Source organism: Scyliorhinus canicula, chromosome 1 (assembly GCF_902713615.1).
Source record: "Scyliorhinus canicula chromosome 1, sScyCan1.1, whole genome shotgun sequence".
In the NCBI taxonomy this organism is placed as follows: domain Eukaryota; kingdom Metazoa; phylum Chordata; class Chondrichthyes; order Carcharhiniformes; family Scyliorhinidae; genus Scyliorhinus; species Scyliorhinus canicula.
In genome coordinates, this window is record NC_052146.1 from 294,887,858 (window position 1) to 294,911,007 (window position 23,150).

General features: G+C 44.6%; 1 protein-coding gene across 1 annotated transcript in view; it reads right to left on the minus strand.

The window, feature by feature from the left end:
- efcab2 (EF-hand calcium binding domain 2) overlaps window positions 1-23,150 on the minus strand; it is a 107,609-nt gene that overhangs the window by 55,798 nt on the left and 28,661 nt on the right. The window contains exons 3-4 of the mRNA XM_038815538.1: window positions 17,939-18,011; window positions 6,165-6,244 (exon numbers count right to left, since the gene is read on the minus strand). Of these exons, the coding sequence (XP_038671466.1) occupies window positions 6,165-6,244; window positions 17,939-18,011 (153 nt within the window). The remainder of the gene's footprint in view (window positions 1-6,164; window positions 6,245-17,938; window positions 18,012-23,150) is intronic.

Here is a 23,150-nt window from a genome sequence, read left to right on the forward strand (position 1 = left end):
ACAACAATCACATGGCCACATTATACTACAACAACAATCACATGGCCACATTCTACTACAACAACAATCACATGGCCACATTATACTACAACAATCACATGGCCACATTATACTACAACAACAATCACATGGCCCATTATACTACAACAATCACATGGCCACATTATACTACAACAACAATCACATGGCCACATTATACTACAACAACAATCACATGGCCACATTATACTACAACAATCACATGGCCACATTATACTACAACAACAATCACATGGCCACATTATACTACAACAACAATCACATGGCCACATTATACTACTACAACAATCACATGGCCACATTATACTACAACAACAATCACATGGCCACATTATACTACAATAATCACATGGCCACATTATACTACAACAACAATCACATGGCCCATTATACTACAACAACAAACACATGGCCACATTATACTACAACAACAAACACATGGCCACATTATACTACAACAATCACATGGCCACATTATACTACAACAATCACATGGCCCCATTATACTACAATGACAATCACATGGCCACATTATACTACAACAATCACATGACCCCATTATACTACAACAACAATCACATGGCCACATTATACTACAATGACAATCACATGGCCACATTATACTACAATGACAATCATATGGCCACATTAAACTACAACAATCACATGGCCACATTATACTACAACAACAATCACATGGCCACATTATACTACAACAACAATCACATGGCCCCATTATACTACAACAACAATCACATGGCCACATTATACTACAACAATCACATGGCCACATTATACTACAACAAACACATGGCCACATTATACTACAACAATCACATGGCCCCATTATACTACAACAACAATCACATGGCCACATTATACTACAACAATCACATGGCCACATTATACTACAACAATCACATGGCCACATTATACTACAACAACAATCACATGGCCACATTATACTACAACAATCACATGGCCACATTATACTACAACAACAATCACATGGCCACATTCTACTACAACAACAATCACATGGCCACATTATACTACAACAACAATCACATGGCCACATTATACTACAACAATCACATGGCCACATTATACTACAATGACAATCACATGGCCACATTATACTACAACAATCACATGGCCACATTATACTACAACAACAATCACATGGCCACATTATACTACAACAACAATCACATGGCCCCATTATACTACAACAACAATCACATGGCCACATTATACTACAACAACAATCACATGGCCACATTCTACTACAACAACAATCACATGGCCACATTATACTACAACAATCACATGGCCACATTATACTACAACAACAATCACATGGCCCATTATACTACAACAATCACATGGCCACATTATACTACAACAACAATCACATGGCCACATTATACTACAACAACAATCACATGGCCACATTATACTACAACAATCACATGGCCACATTATACTACAACAACAATCACATGGCCACATTATACTACAACAACAATCACATGGCCACATTATACTACTACAACAATCACATGGCCACATTATACTACAACAATCACATGGCCACATTAAACTACAACAATCACATGGCCACATTATACTACAACAACAATCACATGGCCCCATTATACTACAACAACAATCGCATGGCCACATTATACTACAACAATCACATGGCCCCATTATACTACAACAACAATCACATGGCCACATTATACTACAATAATCACATGGCCACATTATACTACAACAACAATCACATGGCCCATTATACTACAACAACAAACACATGGCCACATTATACTACAACAACAAACACATGGCCACATTATACTACAACAATCACATGGCCACATTATACTACAACAATCACATGGCCCCATTATACTACAATGACAATCACATGGCCACATTATACTACAACAATCACATGACCCCATTATACTACAATGACAATCACATGGCCCCATTATACTACAATGACAATCACATGGCCCCATTATACTACAATGACAATCACATGGCCCCATTATACTACAATGACAATCACATGGCCACATTATACTACAACAACAATCACATGGCCCCATTATACTACAATGACAATCACATGGCCACATTATACTACAACAATCACATGACCCCATTATACTACAATGACAATCACATGGCCCCATTATACTACAATGACAATCACATGGCCCCATTATACTACAATGACAATCACATGGCCACATTATACTACAACAACAATCACATGGCCCATTATACTACAACAATCACATGGCCCCATTATACTTCAATGACAATCACATGGCCACATTATTCTACAACAACAATCACATGGCCACATTATACTACAACAATCACATGGCCACATTATACTACAACAACAAACACATGGCCACGTTATACTACAACAACAAACACATGGCCATGTTATACTACAACAACAATCACATGGCCACATTATACTACAACAACAAACACATGGCCACATTATACTACAACAATCACATGGCCACGTTATACTACAACAATCACATGGCCACATTATACTACAACAATCACATGGCCACGTTATACTACAACAATCACATAGCCACATTATACGACATCAATCACATGGCCACATTATACTACAGCATGCCAATAACTCCCAGCCTGTAATGAACTGTTGATGCCAGAAAATGGGTGAATGGCTGAAAGGGGATCAGGTAGCATCCATACACCACTCAGGCCATAAATCACCCATTATAGTGGCTATGATGGCTATGACGTCATCTGAAGCCACAACCCCCCCAACCCATCTAAGAGTAAATTTCTCCCATCTCACCTATAATTGGACCTAGAATGCAGGAGAACTGTTAAGGGGAACAGTACAATACAGTGCCTTTGTGAAGTCAGTTTTACATGGAATCCTCCTTTCATTCTAATCTTTCTCACTCACACGAAAGACCAGGTGCAAGAACATGTATTGCAGACGAGGAGATTGAATATAATTCACCATGCACCGGAAGGGCATATGAACAAAAGAATAAAAATGGTGCAGTGAAACGGGAAATGTGACTGTACTGTACAAAGAAAGGCAGCAGCATGTGTCAGTGAACTTGAATTTCCAGAATCATAGACTATCGAGGAAAATTCAATGAGTTTTAGTTCATATTTAGGTCACAAAGTGAATTGATTCCTTGATTTAATTATCATTTTTTATTTGATGTAAAATAGTTGATGTATTTTAATATGTAGAACCATGTGATCAGCAGAGATATGAAGAGCACTAACATAAATAGGGAAGTTGTTTAGGTCATTAATTCTTCCATTTTTTTATTTACTAACATGACAGGAAATAATTAATCAGTGTTTAAATTTGTCCATTTGGCCTGTAAACCTCTTGCTCACGTGCTAGAACCCATCATTTTGAAGAGAGATTCGTTATACAATTAAATCGTGGGTACACAAAGGCTACATGAATACAGTACAAAGATGTTTTGGATTACAGGGTTAAGGTTCATTTAGAGGATCTGCTGCTCAATCATTAGCAAATAAAGCAACTCTATAAAAACCTGAAATTGCAAAGTCTCACTCGCTTCTCTGAGTGTTGTCACTTTATGGGTGTTATACTGCATGTTTTTATCAATGAATAGGAAATAAGTAAAAGCTATACCTTTTATGTGGCTCATTCAGTTCATCTAGTCTAAAAGAGCACAGCCTACAGCAAGCATGTGACACTCCCACCTATGCTCTCAAGTATAAATAAGCTCGACTGCATCGTAAACTGGTGGGAATGTCTGAATCTGTGATGGATTAAGTCCTGCTGGTGCACCAAGCTAAGCATGCAGAGGTTATCCCGCCCACTGACACTACTTTGATGACTGTCCCTCTAACTTCCAGCTGGAGCCTTGCCAGTTGACAAAATGAAAGGGGTTGACTAGAACGCAAACGTTAGGGGCTCCCAGGAGAGAAATCTCATTAAAAAGATGAAGCCTCAAGTCCGAGATTTTAAAAAAATAAGAGGGAGAATTCATAATATCCAATTCACTTAACAAGCACGTCTTTCAGGAATTGTGGGAGGAAACCGGAGGAAACCCACATGGCATGTTCTGTAGACTGGCCGAAGTGAACAATGAACTACAGAGCATGTAGTTTAAAACAATTTATTAGAGAACAAACTTTGTGCAAAGATAACTAGGATAAACTAACGAATAAAAAACTAACACAAAATAACTCTCGTGGAACTACTGCAAATATATCCATCTCCCAGCACGATCAACTCCCAACTCTCAGATCACATGGTGACGTGATGGGTTTACAATGCCACCTAGTGGTCAGAGACCATGTACAAACTTACATTATGCATATCATCACACCACGCAGACACAGGGAGAACGAACAGACCCCGCACAGACAGTGACCCAAGCGGGAATTCGAACCCGGGACCTGGCGCTGTGAAGCTACAGTGCTAACCACTGTGCCACCGTACCTATCATTGTTTCAGTTGCCACATGGCCATAGAACAGTAGAAACAAATCAAACTTATTAATAATTCACAACAAAATTAAACCATTGTTTGAACTCTCATTTAGTTTTAACAAAAATATTATAATGAGTGCTGAATTTAGAAGTCTGCGTTGGAAAGGTTTCTGGGGTGCTGACAAATATTTTGTGCACATGGTGGCACTATTCAGCAAAATGACTGCTGCTTTACTATTCAATTCTGTGATAGTTTAACATGCTACAATTTCCAACACATTAAAAAGAAAACCTAGTTAAAAAGGTTATACTTTTTAGCACAGATGTTTGATTTGAAATACAAACTAGTTATTTTTGGTAATGTCTATTTCCTTTTGGTTATGGGCTGAATGAGTAGCCCAGAACTTGTGACATTTTAGATTAAAATTCAAGAAACTAAAAGATAGTGGGAGATGGTGGGGCAGTTAAGTACACATTAAACTTGGGAGGGTGCAAACTCCTCTTTACTTTGTTTGGGATATACTTGGGTTTCCTGACATAGCAGAGAGGCAACGTGGTGGAGGCACTTTGAGTTACGTCCTCATCCTGCTAGGTTGCCCCAGGGCCTCCAGACGATAGTTCCAGAGGATACTGGTGGATCCTGCACCTGGGGCAGGTGTAGACTCAGTGAAACATTGCAAAGTGATGTCCAGGGAAGCTGCTGAGAAGGTACCATCAACTAAAATACATCAGCAATCTGTGTGAGATTTTGATGCCACCAGGGAACAATGCAGATGAAGGATGGGCAATTCTCAACCCTGACACCTCACTTTCAGAAACTATTAAAAGTTCATGTCATCCAGGCATTTCAAACCTTTGAACCTTATTCAAGCATATATGGAAGATAAAGGAATGACAAATAATAGTTGGTACACACATCTATTTACATCAAATATGGTAGACCATAAGATATAGGAGCAGAATTAGGCCACTCGACCCATCGAGTCTGCTCCACCATTCAATCATGGCTTATATTTTTCTCATCCCCATTCTCCTGCCATCTCCCCCTAACCCCTGATCCCTTTATTAATCAAGAACCTATCTATCTCTGCCTTATAGACACTCAGTGATTTGAAAATGAAATAATGAAAATCGCTTATTGTCACGAGTAGGCTTCAATGAAGTTACTGTGAAAAGCCCCTAGTCGCCACATTCCGGCGCCTGTCCGGCGAGGCTGGTACGGGAATCGAACCGTGCTGCTGGCCTGCTTGGTCTGCTTTAAAAGCCAGCGATTTAGCCGAGTGAGCTAAAGCAGCCCCATTTGGCCTCCACAGCCTTCTGCGGCAAAGAGTTCCACAGATTCACCACCCTCTGGCTGAAGAAATTCCTCCTTTCTGTTTCAAAGGATCGTCCCTTTAGCCTGAGATTGTGTCCTCTGGTTCTAGTTTTTTTCTACAAATGGAAACATCCTCTCCATGTCCACTCTATACAGTAGAGAAAGTGTTCAGTGGTTAGCAGACAGGAAAGTTTTTAACCATCACAGCCAATTATTTATTTTATTAATTAGTTATCTTAGCACTTTAATAAATCAAACAGCCTTGAAATCAGCAGTGAAAGAATAAAACAATTTATCTAGAACTCACTTCCTTTCTAATAACACTCTCGTCATCATAGGAAGGAACTTATCCAATTGTATATACCCTGTGGGTTCTTCTTCCTCCACCTTTAAGTAGAAATTGCAAAATAGAATTACAATAATAAAACAACTTAAGATACACCAATGTCTAATTTTCATCAGTCTGCCTCTAGAAACGAATGAGTTACAATTACAATATAGCTTTTACGGGCAATATTGAAATTTGTGTTATAAATCAAAGCCAAAAAGATTGCGAGATAACATAATTCGTTTCAAGATAACCTACAGTATATCTGCCAAACGTCAAAATAATGCAAATTGTTGAAACATAATATTAAGTGGATTTGAATTAACACTACATAAGCAGAAAATGTGTGATAGCTGACTGCAAAGGGGCTGAAGTAATAGCTTTTGCACTGTATCTATCATTTGTAGCATCTTCTGTTGCTGTATTGAATTATAATGCCCAGCCTTTAGACAAATAATTTCATATTTACTTTTTTTAAATGAATTTAGAGTACCCAATTATCATTTTCCAATTAAGGGGCAATTTAGTGTGGCCAATCCACCTACCCTGCACATCTTTGGGTTGTGGGGGTGAGACCCACACAGACAAGGGGAGAATGTGGGAGAAGGGGAGGACAGTGACCCGGGGCCGGGATCAAACCCAGGTCCTCAGCGCCGTGAAGCAGCAGTGCTAACCACTGCACCGCCCATTATTTCATCTTTACAACACGAACCAGATAAGATTGTCCCAAAGTAGTCAATTTGTTTTCTGAATCACCAATCTCATGCACAGCTTGCTATGCACATGATTGCACATTTGATCTTTTTAAAGAATGCCTGGTTTGCATTCTTTAAAGTCATTAAACATGGAATTTCATTCCATTAGCATATAGTATGGATATCCTGCTATATGATGCATATTTGGTAATCTGTATAGTAAATAATCACAGGTAGAAAAATGGGTATTACATTATGTTGCACATTATTTTAGCGCTAAACTTACAATGTCCAGTGGGTGCCTCACTCACATCTCTCTATTGTTATTCAAGTCAATTGTAAACTTTCTCAATTTCAAGGGCGCTGTGGCGTAATGGTTAGCACTGCTGCCTCACGGCGCCGAGGACCTGGGTTCAATCTCGGGTCATTGTCTTTGTGGAGTTTGCACATTATCCCCATGTCTGCGTGGATCTCACCCCCACACCCCAAAGATGTGCAGGGTAAGTGGATTGGCAATGCTAAATTGCCCCTTAATTTGAATTTCTTTTAAAAACATTCTCTATTTCAAAGAGTTTAATAGAATTAGATAATTTTCACCAAGTCCCAAATTGGACAGTGAGAATTTCTTAATAATACATCAGGAGGAACATTTTATGGTGCAAAGCTTCCTGATTTACCACATAAACCTGTTACAATATATTTCCCTCTTCTCTATAAAGGTATGTAGTTGGGTCATAAAAAGATATTCATAAACTTTGCACAAGCATTTAGGAACAAATTGATAGTTATAAATATCTCTACCAGAGTGTGCCTTTGCCATTCTTGAAGGATATTCCTATAGGTGATCTTGATGTACCCATAACTAACCTCACTGTTTCTCGATGGAGAGATCTAATGTAATCCAGCTCCATAAATTGATGGGAAAGAGCAAAGCCCATGTTGGATCTAAGTGGGGAAAATGCTAAATTAATATATCTGCCCTGGCTTGATGTGATTTGGAAAAAATGATCAAAGGGGCATGAGGACATCCAAAACATTTGGACATTAAGGCTGCAGTATTAGAAAGTACAAACTCCAATGCAAATTTTGAAAAAAAACTCCAATACATTATTCTCGTTTATCCAGTAGGTAGCTGAGCCACACAGATTACACAACTTCAAAGAACAAAAAACAATACAGCACAGGAACAGGACCTTCGGCCCTCCAAGCCTGCGCCGATCACGAGTCCCATCTAGACCTGTATCCTTCTATACCCAGTCTAATCATGTGCCTATCCAGATAAGTCTTAAAGGTCGCTAACGTATCTGCCTCAACCACCTCACTTGGCAGTGCATTCCTGGCCACCACAACCCTCTGTGTAAAAAACTTTCCCCGCATATCTCCATTGAACCTATCCCCTCACCTTGAACCTGTGCCTCCTTGTACTTTTCAATTCCACCGTGGGAAAAAGTCTCCAACTGTTCACCCTATCTATACCCCTAATAATTTTATAAACTTCTATCAGGTCCGTCTCTCCAGGGAGAACAATCCCAGTTTATTCAATCTCTCCTCATAGCTAATACCCTCCATACCAGGCAACATCCTGGTAAACCTTTTCCGAAATCTCTCCAAAGCCTTCACGTCCTCCTGGGAGTGCGATGACCAGAATTGGACACAGTATTCCAAATGTGGCCGAACCAACATTCTATATAACTGTAACATAATTTTTGAGCTTTTATGCTCGATACCCCGTCCTTCGAAGGCAAGCATGCCATATGCTTTCTTTACCACCATTTCCACCTGTGCTGCCACTTTTAAGCATCTGTGGGCCTGCACGCCAGGATCTCTTTGTGTCTCTATGCTCCTGATGGTTCTGCCATTTATTTTATAGTTCCCAGGTGAATTGGATCTACCAAAATGAATCACCTCGTATTTGGTTGGGTTAAATTCCATCTGCCATGTCTCTGCCCAATTTTACAGCCTATCTATATCCTGTTGTATTCTCTGACACTCTTCATCACTATCCGCAACTCCTGCAATCTTAGTATCATCCGCAAACTTGCTAATCAGACCCGCTACGTTTCCTTCCAAGTCATTTATATATATTACAAAGAGCAGAGGTCCCAGTACTGATCCCTGCGGAACAGTTTTGTATGAGGAAGGGATCCCTCATGAAGGATGAGGGATCCCTGGCAGCACGGTAGCACAAGTGGCTAGCACTGTGGTTTCATAGCGCCAGGGTCCCAGGTTCGATTCCCTGCTGGGTCACTGTCTATTTGGAGAATGCACATTCTTCCCCTGTCTGCGTGGGTTTCCTCTGGGTACTCCGGTTTCCTCCCCAGTCCAAACACGTGCAGGTTAGGTGGATTGGACATGCTAAAATTGCCCTTAGTGACCAAAAAAGGTTAGGAGGGGTTATTGGGTTACGGGGTAGGGTGGAAGTGAGGGCTTAAGTGGGTCGGTGCAGACTCGATGGGCCGAATGGCCTCCTTCTGCACTGTATGTTCTGTGTTAACACCACTAGTTACAGACCTTCATTCGGAAAAACACCCTTCCACTGCTACCCTCTGTCTTCTATGGCCAAGCCAATTCTGAATCGTTCCAGCTAGTTCACCCCTGACCCCATGTGATTTAATATTTTGCACCAGCCATGAGGGACCTTATCAAATGCTTTTGTCACTTCCTCAAAAAACTCAATTAAATTAGTGAGACATGACCTCCCTTATCTCAAACCATGCTGTCTGTTGCTAATAAAACCATTCACTTCCAAATGTGCATATATCCTATCTCTGAGAATCTTTTCTAACAATTTTACTATCACTGACGTCAAACTCACTGGCCTATAATTACCCAAATTATCCTTGCAACCCTTCTTAAATAACGGTGCAACATGAAAATGAATAACGGTGCAACATTAGCTATTCTCCAATCCTATGGGAGCTCACCTTTGGCCAACGAGGAAACAAAGATTTCTGTTAGAGGCCCAGCGATTTAATCTCTTACCTCCCGCAGTAATCTGGGATAGATGCCATCTGGCCCTGGGGGTTTGTCTACCTTAATGCTTTTTAACACACCTAACACTTCCTCCCTGTAATAAAGACCCTTCTAAAGTGTTTACACATCCCTCTGAGACACCACTGATCAACGTGACCTTATCCTTTGTGAATACCGATGCAAAATACTCATTAAGGACCTCACCTACTTCCTCTGATTTTACACATAATTTCCCTCCTTTGTCCTTGATTGGACCTACTCTTTCTCTAGCTACCCTCTTGCTCCTAATGTACGCATAAAATGCCTTGGGATTCTCCTTAATCCTGTCAGCCAAGGAAATTTTGTGACCCCTTTTTGCCCTCCTAACTCCCTGCTTGAGCTCTTTTCTATTTTTCTTGTATTCCTCAAGTGCTTTTTTCCTCAAATGTTTTTGACAAGATTCTCAATTACCCTAATCATCCGTGGTTCCTGAATCCTGCCTTCTCCTTAAAAGACTCCAACATGCCAAATGTGGATTTAACCTCAAACAGCCTCTCCCAAACAACAGCCTCCAAATCCTGCCTAATCTGGTTGTAGCTAGTCTTCCCCCAATTTAGCACCGTAAACCTCGGACAACACTCGTCCTTTTCCATGAGTATCCAAAAGCTTACGGAATTGTGGTCACTGTTCGCCACATAGATCATGGAATTTACAGTGCAGAAGGAGGCCATTTGGCCCAGCGAGTCTGCACCAGCTCCTGGAAAGAGCACCCTACCCAAGGTTAACACCTCCACCCTATCCCCATAACCCAGTAACCCCACCCAACACTAAGGGCAATTTTGGACACTAAGGGCAATTTATCATGTCCAATCCACCTAACTTGCACATCTTTGGACTGTGGGAGGAAACCGGAGCACCCGGAGGAAACCCACACACACACAGGGAGGATGTGCAGACTCCGCACGGACAGTGACCCAAGCCGGAATCGAACCTGGGACCCTGGAGCTGTGAAGCGATTGTGCTATCCACAATGCTACCGTGCTGCCCACTGCACATGTTCTCCCACTGCAAATTTGATGACCTGGCCGGGCTTGTTCCCTAGTACTAGGTCCAATATAGCCCCCGCTCTAGTCTGACTACCCACATATTGTTCCAAAAAATCTTTTTGGACACACTTAACAAATTCCTCACCATCCAGACAACTGGCCTGAAGGGATTTCCAGTCAATATGAGGAAACTTAAAGTCTCCCACTACAACAACCCTATTATTTCTACATCTATCCAGAATCTGCTTACATATCTTCTTCAACTTCCCATGGGCTGTTGGGAGGCCTGTAATACACCCCATCATAGTGACTGCCCCCTTCCTGTTTCTGAGTTCTACCCATAGTGCCTTGTTACTTGATTCTTCCATGGTGTCCTCCCTCTGTACAGTTGTGATATGTTCTTGAACCAATATTGAAATTTCCCTACCTCTTTTATCTTCCCCTCTGTCTTGCCTGAAACACCTATATCCCGGAATATTTAGCTGTCAGTCCTGCCCCTTTTTTAACAAAGTCTCCATTTCAGGAACCAGATCCAAGTTCTGTGTGTGAATCAAGGCTTTAAGTTCATCTGTCTTACCTGTTATACTCCGTGCATTGAAGCAGATGCACTCCAGATCTCCAGGCCCAATGAGTTCGACCTCCCCCAGCCTCGGAGGCGTCAGCCTGACCCTGGTATCATGCTCATCCCCAGTCTCTACACTTGTTGGCTTACTGTATGGATTCCCATCCCCCTGCCAAATTAGTTTAAACCCACCCGAACCATACTGGCAAACCTCCAAGCCAGGATATTGGTCCCCTCCAGTTCAGGTGTAACCCGTCCTTCTTGTACAGGCCCCACCTTCTCTGGAAGGCATCCCAGTGATCCAAGAAAGTGAAGGCCTCCCTCCTGCACCAGTTCTTTGGCCACGTTTTCAACTGCACTATATCCCTATTGCTAGCGCATGGGAAGTAATCCTGAGATTACTACCCTAGAGGTGTTAGCTAACCTAAACGGACTGGGAGTAAGGACGCTAAAAATGCCATTTGAGTTGGGAGGTTTACTTACCTACTTAGACTTAGTTCCTCTACTCCCATGTGGGACAACGGGCAGCAAGACTCTGCCATTGGCCTTGGTCCATCACAATCTTGTTTGCTCCAGCCTAGGTGGGGTCCCGCTCTTGGAGGTTCTCCTTAAAGACACTTCGCCAGGTTTTCTTTGGCCTGTCCTGTCTTCTTCTTCTGTCTGATGGTGTCCATTTAACTGGGGTTGGTATATAATACTTTGCACTGAACGTCAGATTGTTCCTTGCCCTGCTCACATAGGTCACGGATCCGCAGCAGAGGGCATTTTGCTGAATCAGATGCCTTAACAACAGCAAATCTACGCTCAAAAACCTGCAAAACGCCTATGGGCTGTTACTTCATCGCAAACTCTCCATAGATTACTTTTTTTTTATAAATTTAGATTACCCAATTATTTTTTCTATTAAGGGGCAATTTAGCATGGCCAATCCACCTACCCTGCACATCTTTGGGTTGTGGGGGCGAAACCCACGCAGACACGGGAAGAATGTGCAAACTCCACACGGACAGTGACCCAGGACCGGGATCAAACCCGGGTCCTCAGCGCCGTGAGGCGGTTGTGCTTTCTCCATAGATTACTGATAAAAATTACCTAATCTTCCTTATAATTATGTCAAGTAGAATAATTATTATTTCAGGAAAGGCAAGACCTGTGCAGATTGGAACAGGTCAGTGTTGCAGCCCCTGGAACTACTTTCTAACTGTGCAGTCTGGCTTCTTTTAGCTGTCGATAACTCAGAGATAGATGCAGGAAGTCAAACTCCCCAATCTTCCAGCTTTATTGATTTACCTGCATCTTACAGGTAATTCAAGAGAAAGTGGGAAGAGAAGGAACTGGGGCTACTTACTAGGGGAAGGATAACAAGTCTTGGTGTGAGGGGAAGGATTTAAAAAAATCAAATGGCTCATGAGGACCTAACTTCCAGCATAAAAGAAAGTTGCAGTTTTTTAAAGTGGGCTAAAAAGTATTAAACCATTCTTCATGTTTAACTTTTAAACTACCTCTTGTATACTACTCAGTGCCTACAAATCCTAAAGCCAAATTTATAAGTATGGCAATGAAAAATGCTGTGTTTTCCTGGATCGGGTCTGGACATGGAAAGCATCCACATCTATGTCATTATCAATACCTTCCTACCCCTGCCTGTCTAATACAGTAGTCCCCCGTTATACCGTGCTCCGCAATACTCATTTGTTCGCGATATACGGCGGGGGGGGGGGGGGGGGGGGGGGGGGGGGGGGCTTATGGACCCCAACTTACTTGACTCATTTTAAACTCTTTTTGAAACAGCACCTTTTTTAGCCGCGATGATTAGCCGCGATGATTAGACCGATTAGCCGCGATGATTAGCCGCGATGATTAGCCGCGATGATTAGCTGCGATGATTAGTCGCGATGATTAGACCGATTAGCAGCGATGATTAGCAGAGATGATTACCCGCGATGATTAGACCGATTAGCCGCGATGATTAGACCGATTAGCCGCGATGATTAGACCGATTAGCCGCGATGATTGGACCGATTAGCAGCGGTGATTAGCCGCAATGATTAGCAGCGATGATTAGCCGCGATGATTAGACCGATTAGCCGCGATGATTAGCCGCGATGATTAGACCGATTAGCCGCGATGATTAGACCGATTAGCCGCGATGATTAGCCACGATGATTAGACCGATTAGCTGCGATGATTAGACCGATTAGCCACGATGATTAGACCGATTAGCTGCGATGATTAGACCGATTAGCCACGATGATTAGACCGATTAGCCGCGATGATTAGCTGCGATGATTAGCCACGATGATTAGACCGATTAGCCGCGATGATTAGACCGATTCGCCGCGATGATTAGACCGATTAGCCGCGATGATTAGACCGATTAGCCGCGATGATTAGCCACGAGGATTAGACCGATTAGCAGCGATGATTACCCGCGATGATTAGCCGCGATGATTAGCCACGATGATTAGACCGATTTGCCGCGATGATTAGACCAATTAGCCGCGATGATTAGACCGATTAGCCGCGATGATTAGACCGATTAGCCGCGATGATTAGCCGCGATGATTAGCCACGATGATTAGACCGATTAGCAGCGATGAATATCCGCGATTATTAGACCAATTAGCAGCGATGATTAGCCGCGATGATTAGAACGATTAGCTGCGATGATTAGACCGATTAGCCGCGATGATTAGACCGATTAGCAGCGATGATTAGCCGCGATGATTAGACCGATTAGCCGCGATGATTAGCCGCGATGATTAGACCGATTAGCCGCGATGATTAGACCGATTAGCCGCGATGATTAGCCACGATGATTAGACCGATTAGCTGCGATGATTAGACCGATTAGCCACGATGATTAGACCGATTAGCTGCGATGATTAGACCGATTAGCCACGATGATTAGACCGATTAGCCGCGATGATTAGCCGCGATGATTAGCCACGATGATTAGACCGATTAGCCGCGATGATTAGACCGATTAGCCGCGATGATTAGACCGATTAGCCGCGATGATTAGACCGATTAGCCGCGATGATTAGCCACGAGGATTAGACCGATTAGCAGCGATGATTACCCGCGATGATTAGCCGCGATGATTAGCCACGATGATTAGACCGATTTGCCGCGATGATTAGACCAATTAGCCGCGATGATTAGACCGATTAGCCGCGATGATTAGACCGATTAGCCGCGATGATTAGCCGCGATGATTAGCCACGATGATTAGACCGATTAGCTGCGATGATTAGACCGATTAGCCGCGATGATTAGACCGATTAGCCGCGATGATTAGACCAATTAGCCGCGATGATTAGCCGCGATGAATATCCGCGATTATTAGACCAATTAGCAGCGATGATTAGACCGATTAGCCGCGATGATTAGCCGCGATGATTAGCAGCGATGATTAGAACGATTAGCTGCGATGATTAGACCGATTAGCCGCGATGATTAGACCGATTAGCAGCGATGATTAGCCGCGATGATTAGCCGCGATGATTAGAACGATTAGCTGCGATGATTAGACCGATTAGCCGCGATGATTAGACCGATTAGCAGCGATGATTAGCCGCGATGATTAGACCGATTAGCCGCGATGATTAGACCGATTAGCCGCGATGATTAGACCGATTGGCCGCGATGATTAGACCGATTAGCTGCGGTGATTAGACCGATTAGCAGCGATGATTAGCCGCAATGATTAGACCGATTAGCCGCGATGATTAGACCGATTAGCAGCGATGATTACCCGCAATGATTAGACCGATTAGCCGCGATGATTAGACCGATTAGCAGCGATGATTACCCGCAATGATTAGACCGATTAGCAGCGATGATTAGCCGCGATGATTAGAACGATTAGCCGCGATGAGTAGACCGATTAGCAGCGATGGTTAGCTGCGATGATTAGAACGATTAGCAGCGAAGAGTAGCCGCGATGATTAGCCGCGATGATTAGCCGCAATGATTAGACCGATTAGCAGCGATGATTAGCCGCGATGAGTAGCCGCGATGATTAGCCGCGATGATTAGCCGCAATGATTAGACCGATTAGCTGCGATGATTAGAACGATTAGCAGCGATGAATAGCCGCGACCGATTAGCCCGATTACCCAGCCATAAAAGGGATACCTTTTCCAGTGCAGGTATCTTCGAGTTCAGTTACTGTCGTTCAAAATGTTTAAGCGCAAGTCTTACACAGTAAAGCAAAAGATACATTTGATAGACCGGCTTCGAAACGGCGAAACGAAGGCAAAATTATCCAGAGAGACTGGTGTACCAGAGTCAACCCTCCGTGGGTGGGCGAAAGATGAGCCCAATTTAAGAACATATGTTGGGACAGTTTCTCAGAGTAAAGGGCTTACCAGGAAAAAGGCAAGGAACGCTAGTGACATTAACTTGGAGAAGGCTGTGTTCACCTGGTTTGTCCAGGAACAGACTGGTGGCACCCCCCTATCTGGACCTATTATCAGGACTCAGGCTGAGAAGTTCCATCACCAGCTCCACCCAGAGGACAGCAATTTCGTAGCCAGCAAGGGTTGGCTCCATCGGTTCCAGAAAAGACATGGGATAGGTGCAGTTACCATCAGTGGTGAACAGAGATCCGCCGACTCAGGAGCAGCAGCAGCCTTTCCCGACATCCTCAAGAACTACATGGTGCAAGAGGAGCTGACCCCAGAGCAACTCTACAATGCAGATGAGTCAGGGCTCTACTGGAAGATTCTGCCTGACAAGACCCTAGCTGTCAAGGATGATGCCCACAAGACTCTGGGGTACAAGCAAGCCAAGAACAGGCTCACCATCCTGTTTGCCAGCAATGCCACGGGAACACACAAGCTGAAGCCATTGATTGTGGGCAAATTCAAGTCTCCTAGATGCTTTCACCACATCAACATGGAGAACCTACCCATTACCTACCGGAACTCTGGCAAAGCCTGGATGACAGTTTCCTTATTTGAGGAGTGGTTCTTCAAGTTCTTCGTACCCAGTGTCAGGGACCACCTTAGTGCCCGCAACTTACCGCAGAAGGTCACACTCCTACTGGACAACTGCTCAGCCCACCCTCAGGGAGATGTTCTCAAGACCAGGGATGGGCAGATCCAAGTGCTCTATCTCCCAAAGAACACCACCAGCAAGATCCAGCCATGTGATGCTGGCATCATTCAGACCTTCAAGTCTGTGTACAAAAAGGAACTGATCCTGGAAATGATAGACTCTCCTCTCACTGTCCCAGATTACCTGAAAGCCATCACCATCAAGGATGCCTGTTATCTGGCAGGGAAGGCCTGGGGAGCTGTGACGGAGAAGACCATCGCCAACTGCTGGAACAAGGCCCTAGGAGCAGCACTCCCACGACCCCAACATTACCCGGATGAAGAGGACTTCGTAGGCTTTACTGAAGCAGAGACCAGGGCAGCTGAGGAGAGGCTAGAGGACCACCTGGATGAGAACCTAACACTCCAGGATTGGGTGAACAGGTGGTCGGCAGCAGAGGACGACATGGCACCCGCAGAAACATTCACAGAGGAGGAGATCATCGACCAGGTCATCCAAGAGGAGGCAGAAGAAGAGGAAGAACCCCAGCCCACAGTGGCAAAGAGCCACTCGGATGCCATCACGCACCTGAAGTGGCTCATAGCATACACAGAGCAACAGGACTTCGACCCCATATACATCCTACACCTGAAGAACCTCCAGAGGCAAGCACAAGTCAAGATGAGGAAGGGGATGTGCCAGAAGAAACTCACAGACTTTTTTAAATGATTTTTAAAAATATGCTTGTAAGTACAATTTTAAGTATATTATTGTATGTATATATTATTGTATATATTTTAATAAATTTAAAACTTGATTTAAGACTTGAACGAACTCTGATGTTTTTTATTTAAAACGCCCTTCCATTCAGCAATGTTCAGTACAGTCAGCGATGTTTCCTCTCGTTCATTCATTTGGATATCCGTCATCTTGGATATCCGCGGCTCGGATACAACGCGGGTGACTGTCTTGGACCCGAACACTCGCGGTATAACGGGGGACTACTGTATCCAGAAATACAGGTTAGGTCCAAAATGGGTAAAATGGCAGGGTTGGGCAGCACTGTGGCCTAGTGGTTAGCACAACCGCCTCACGGCGCTGAGGTCCCAGGTTCGATCCCGGCTCTGGGTCACTGTCCGTGTGGAGTTTGCACGTTCTCCCCGTGTCTGCGTGGGTTTCGCCCCCACAACCCAAAAATGTGCTGAGTATGTGGATTGGCCACGCTAAATTGCCCCTTAATTGGAAAAAATAATTGGGTAATCTTAATTTATAAAAAAAAAAGGCAGGGTTATGGGTCTCCTTGCCCCCCTTTAATCCATGACATTGTCCCGCGTGAGCAGATAGACACCGGACAGCAACACCAAGTAAATTGGCTTTGAGGTGCCTTTGTCCTCTCAAACCTATACATAACAATTTTATATCATTTAGAAATAGCACTAATTAAACTTAGTGTACCTCTGCTAACAGTTCATGAAGTTCTCCTTCACTTGGGCAACAGCCCAAAGATCTAATAATGGTGCCAATTTCCCTGTGGACAGAAGATAAACAGATTAACCATACAATTTACAGATGGATTTCATAAAAGGTGTATGATATACGATCAAATTTATATCATGCATTTAAACAAAGAAGTAACACTGAAATAGCAATATTCTAAATGAGGGGTCAAATTTTACAGCAAAAACTAGGATAGCTATTGTTAAGCATTTTGTAAATTGCCTGGACTTCAAGATTAAGTCGTAATCTAAATATAAGAACTGGATTCTATTTCAAACATACTAGCTGATTTCCTATGGCTTGCTCACAAAGGAGTAAAATTATTTATTTCCATAACTACCCCGCCACTTGTGCTTCACTCTCTTGTTCTGTTTTGTCCACCTGTCCTATTCTTTATCCCACTCTCTCTCGGTATGACTGCCACACACAGGGCAACACGGTGGCACAGTGGTTAGCACTGCTTGCCTCACGGCGCCGAGGTCTCAGGTTCGATTCCGGCTCTGGGTCATTGTCCATGTGGAATTTGCACATTCTCCCCATGTTTGCGTGGGTTTCGCCCCCCAACCTAAAGATGTGCAGGGTAGGTGGATTGGCCACGCTAAATTGCCCCTTAATTGGAAAAAATGAATTGGGTACTCTAAATTTATAAAAGGAAAAAAAAATGACTGCCACACATTTTGTCGTTGTTTTTTAAAATATTTCAAATCAAGGGCCAATTTAGTGCGGCCAATCCACCTAGCCTGCATATCGTTGAGTTGTGAGAGTGAGCCCACGCAGACACGGGGAGAATGTGCAAACTCCACACGGACAGTGACCCAGGGCAGGTATCGAACCCGGGTCCTCGCCGTCTTGTTGTTGTTATATCTGTACCTCTGTACTTTTCTCTGACTCCTGTTTTTTGTGATTTCGCCTATGCTGTTCTCTCTGTCGATATTCCCTTCTCCTGTCTCCTTTATCTTAGATTTACCACCCACATTTTCTTCAGAATCTAAACTGACATGCATGAACGAGAGAAGGTGGTGACTTAGGTTTGGATGGAAGGGATTAGGAGACTGGACTCTGGGCTGGGACAATACATAGCGGTGGGGGCTTATATATGCAGGAAGGAGTAACAGGTTCTGGTCAAGAGGGAGTATGGATTGAGTTAGAAGAGAGGTAGGGAGAATGTGAAACTGGAGCTGGAAGAGGACCTAAGGGGTAGAGGCTTGCAGTGACACCTAAGACTGGGCTCTGGCAACAAAGCTAACCTGGGAGGTAGCAGCTTCCTGAATATAAATGGCATCATGCAGCAGCAACAACATGGAATGCACTGACACTTGGTGGCCAGTTTGATAATTGCTGTCAGCGCAAAGACTGACTCACATGCAGACAATGTAAATGATATGCAATTTCCTTATTATTAAATATCTTGTAATAATGTTGTGAATCTGACAATGATTAGCACATTCTAACTATATGCCAGTAAGGACTAAGTCTGTCACCATGGGCAGGATTGTAGCCTCTGAGGTCAGGACCCCGATATTGGAACCATTTCTGGATCCCAATCATTCCCCGGGGTGGGGGGGGGAGGGAGTGTATGTCATAATATCCATTCATGTATATAATATGATGCAGACAGGCAGTGATTGACACACAGGGTGACCAATGAACACACAACACAGAACAACCAATCACCAGACAGGACACCACCACTATCAAGCCCACAGGGCATTAAGACTCTCCCTCTCTCAGGACCCAGCTACTGAGGCGGTCAGAGTGCACAAGCTAGTGAGCACTAGTACCATGCGGTAGCTAGTAAGTCTGGTCAAGCCAGTAAGAGGTCATCAGTTGGATTAGTAGAGTGTCAAGCCACAGCTGAACATGTACAGCAGTCCATAGTTAAATAAAACAGTGTTGGATCATCTCCTGTGTCAGACATTTGTTTCTAGCTTCCCTGCGTCCAGTTGCAGTCAACGTCGAACCAACCTGCCTAACACATCAGTGTAGACACAGTGTAGTTTGATAGCGGCGGGCTGCCAATTTGTTGGAGGGCGGGGTTGACAGCTAATTAGCAGCAGCGGGTGTGGGATGGAGGCGAAGCATCTAAAGTACAGGGCCGATATAAAGACACCACGCAGCATTATTGTGGCAGCTATTTTGAAGCACAGTGCAGGCTCCAACTGATCAGGAGGAGAGGCAGAGGTCTGACACACAAGGAGAGGCTGCATTTGCTTCAATGATGCGGACCTTGAGGTATAACTGAAGGAAATGAGAGAGAGCAGATGGCGCCCATTTCCAGAAGGCATCAGAAGTCTACCCAGCCAAACAAAGCAGACATGGCTAGAGGTGGCTTGAGGTGGCAGAAGCTGTCAGCAGCAGCAGCAGCAGCATTGTGCAGAGGATTTAGGTTCAGTGATACAAGAGTTTCAATTATCTTCTTCACCCTGGCGAGATGAGTACAACACACCATGATTACAGGCCTCTGCCAGGGCATGCAAACGTCAACAGGCCTCTGATTACAGGCCATGATTACAGGCCTCTGGGCATGCAAACGTCAACAGGCCTCTGATTACAGGCCTCTGGGCATGCAAACGTCAACAGGCCTCTGATTACAGGCCATGATTACAGGCCTCTGGGCATGCAAACGTCAACAGACACACCAGCTAAGCAGCCTGAGGATGCATGGTCCCTCCGAGCATGGAAGAAATATGTACTCAGGGTAATCCCTCAGCAAGGACAGAACCCCAACACTGATAGATGCAGGTTTATGTGGCCTTGGTCAGAGAGGACAGCAGTGGGTGGCACGGTAGCACAGTGGTTAGCACTGTTGCTTCCCAGCACCAGGGATCCAGGTTCAATTCCCGGCTTGGTTCACTGTCTGTGCGGTGTCTGCACGTTCTCCCCGTGTCTGCGTGGGTTTCCTCCGGGTGCTCTGGTTTCCTCCCACAAGTCCTGGAAGACATGCTGTTAGGTGAATTGGACGTTCTGAATTCTCCCTCTGTGTACCCGAACAAGCGCCGGAATGTGGCGACTCGGGGCTTTTCACAGTAACTTCATTGCAGCGTTAACGTAAACCTACTTGTGACAATATAAAGATTATTATAATACCTCTCACTGTTTTGTCATTGCAGGAGAAAGGGACACATAACTCTCGGGAGAATTTGCACTGGAGGAGGCGTACCACAGCTTGTTATTGTGTCTGTCATGGAAGAGGTAGTGATGGAAATTGGCAGAGTGGGCCCAAGACAAAGTGGGGCAAAGAAAAATGTGAAAACCTTGAAGAGAGGGTGAAAAGATCATGAATTATGTGGATCAAAGGGATAGAGTACACTCCTCTCTGTCCAACAGCATGTGAAAGACTCAGTAAGCAGGTGGCTTGTAATGCAGAACAAGGCCAACGAGGTTCAATTCCCGTACCTGAATTGTCCTTGATCCACCATGCAACCCGTGTGCCCTGGCCAAAATTCCAAACTGGCCCTTAATGAGCTGATAACATGTTTGTTAATAAGACCAATGAGCCACAAATTGGGGGAAGGTGAAGGGGGGGGGGGGGGGGGTGGCGGAGGAGTCAGCTCCCACCCTCCCTCATCCTGAGCAGCAGGAATGGCAAAGTCAAACTGCACATCGCCCAGCAGTGCTAATTTTCACACCTGCCCACCTCTGCACACACCCCGTTGAGGCCTAACAATCCTGCACCAAAGGTCTGTGCCTCCAGGTACTGGCAGCTCAATCTGGAGTATGCAGGATCACAAGGAGTCGGCACATTCACAGTGGCCATGCATGTGGCAGCCAGGGACCAAGGAATGCTGCGTGAAGGAACAGAATGGAATAGAAAGCTAGTGATTACTGCAGCAATCAGGTATGGGCCCAGGGAAGGCAATATAGGCTGGGCTGGAAGAGTGCGGAGCATTGTTAAAAACCGTTGTGACAAAGGAGGCAGAGCTGGAGTACAGTATCCCAAAGTTTATTAATAGGGGCATGGAGTGTAAGAGTAAGGATAAACTTGGATAAAACCCTGGTTTCGCTTCAACTGAAATAAAGCATCCCATTCTAGGCATCACATTTTAGAAAAGATATGAAGGCATTACAGAGAGTGCAGAAAAGATTAATGAGAATCAAGGGCGCGATTCTCCCAAACAGGGAGAAATCGTAAGGCTGGCGTCAAAAACGGGCGGGTTTGACGCCAGCCTCCCCCTCCCCGACCGGGAACCGATTCTGGTCCCCGGTCGGGGCTAGCATGCCGCGGCCGTGAACTCCGGCATCGCGGGCTTAACGAATTTCGTTAAGCCCGCTTGCCAGAGTTTGCGACGGCTGACGCGTCACATGACGTCAGCTGCGCATGCGCGGATTGGAAGACTCCAACCCGCGCATGCGCGGATGACGTCATCGCGCATTTGCGCGAAACCCGCGCATGCGCGGGCCGGGATGCCCCTCAGCCGCCCCGCGAATTGATACAGCGGGGCGGCGGAAGGACAAAGAGTGCGCGGGAATCGGACCCGCTGCCCGCGATCGGTGCCCACCGATCGTGGGCCCATGGCACCCTTGGCACGGCCGTGGTACTGTCGTGCCAATCGGTGCCATGGTTGCCAAGATCGGAACTTTACGGCCGTTTTTACGAACGGCCAGACCAGGTGTGTTTGCCGTTCGTAAAAACGGCCGTAAAGGGCTTGGACTTCGGCCCATCGGCCAGCTAAGAATCGCTGCTCGCCGTAAAAAAACGGCGGCAGCGATTCGTGTCGGGAGTCGGGCGTGGGGGGGGGGGATAGCGGGAGGGCGTCAGACTAGCGTGGCCGTAAAAGTGAGTGCGGAGAATTGCGCCCCAAGTTCCTCATCCCTGAAACCAATATTGAAAATAGATTGGAGAAGGCTGAGAGGAGATTTGATGGAGATATTCAAAATCATGAGGGAGCTAGACCGAATAGAGTGGGAAAAATTGTTCGCTAAAGGATCAAGAATAAGAGGGCAGAGATTTAAGGTCATTGGCAAAAGAAGCAATTATGACATGACAGGAGAAGAAACGTATTCACACAGCAAGGGGTTAGGATCTGGAATGTACTCCCAGAGAATGTGGCAGGGGCAAGTTCAATCAAGGCATTCAAAAGGGAATTGAATAGTGTAGACTGAGTGGTCACGTGAAAATGTGATGAAGCTACAAAAGAGGGCACAGCACAAGTGTTGAAGCAGCTGACAA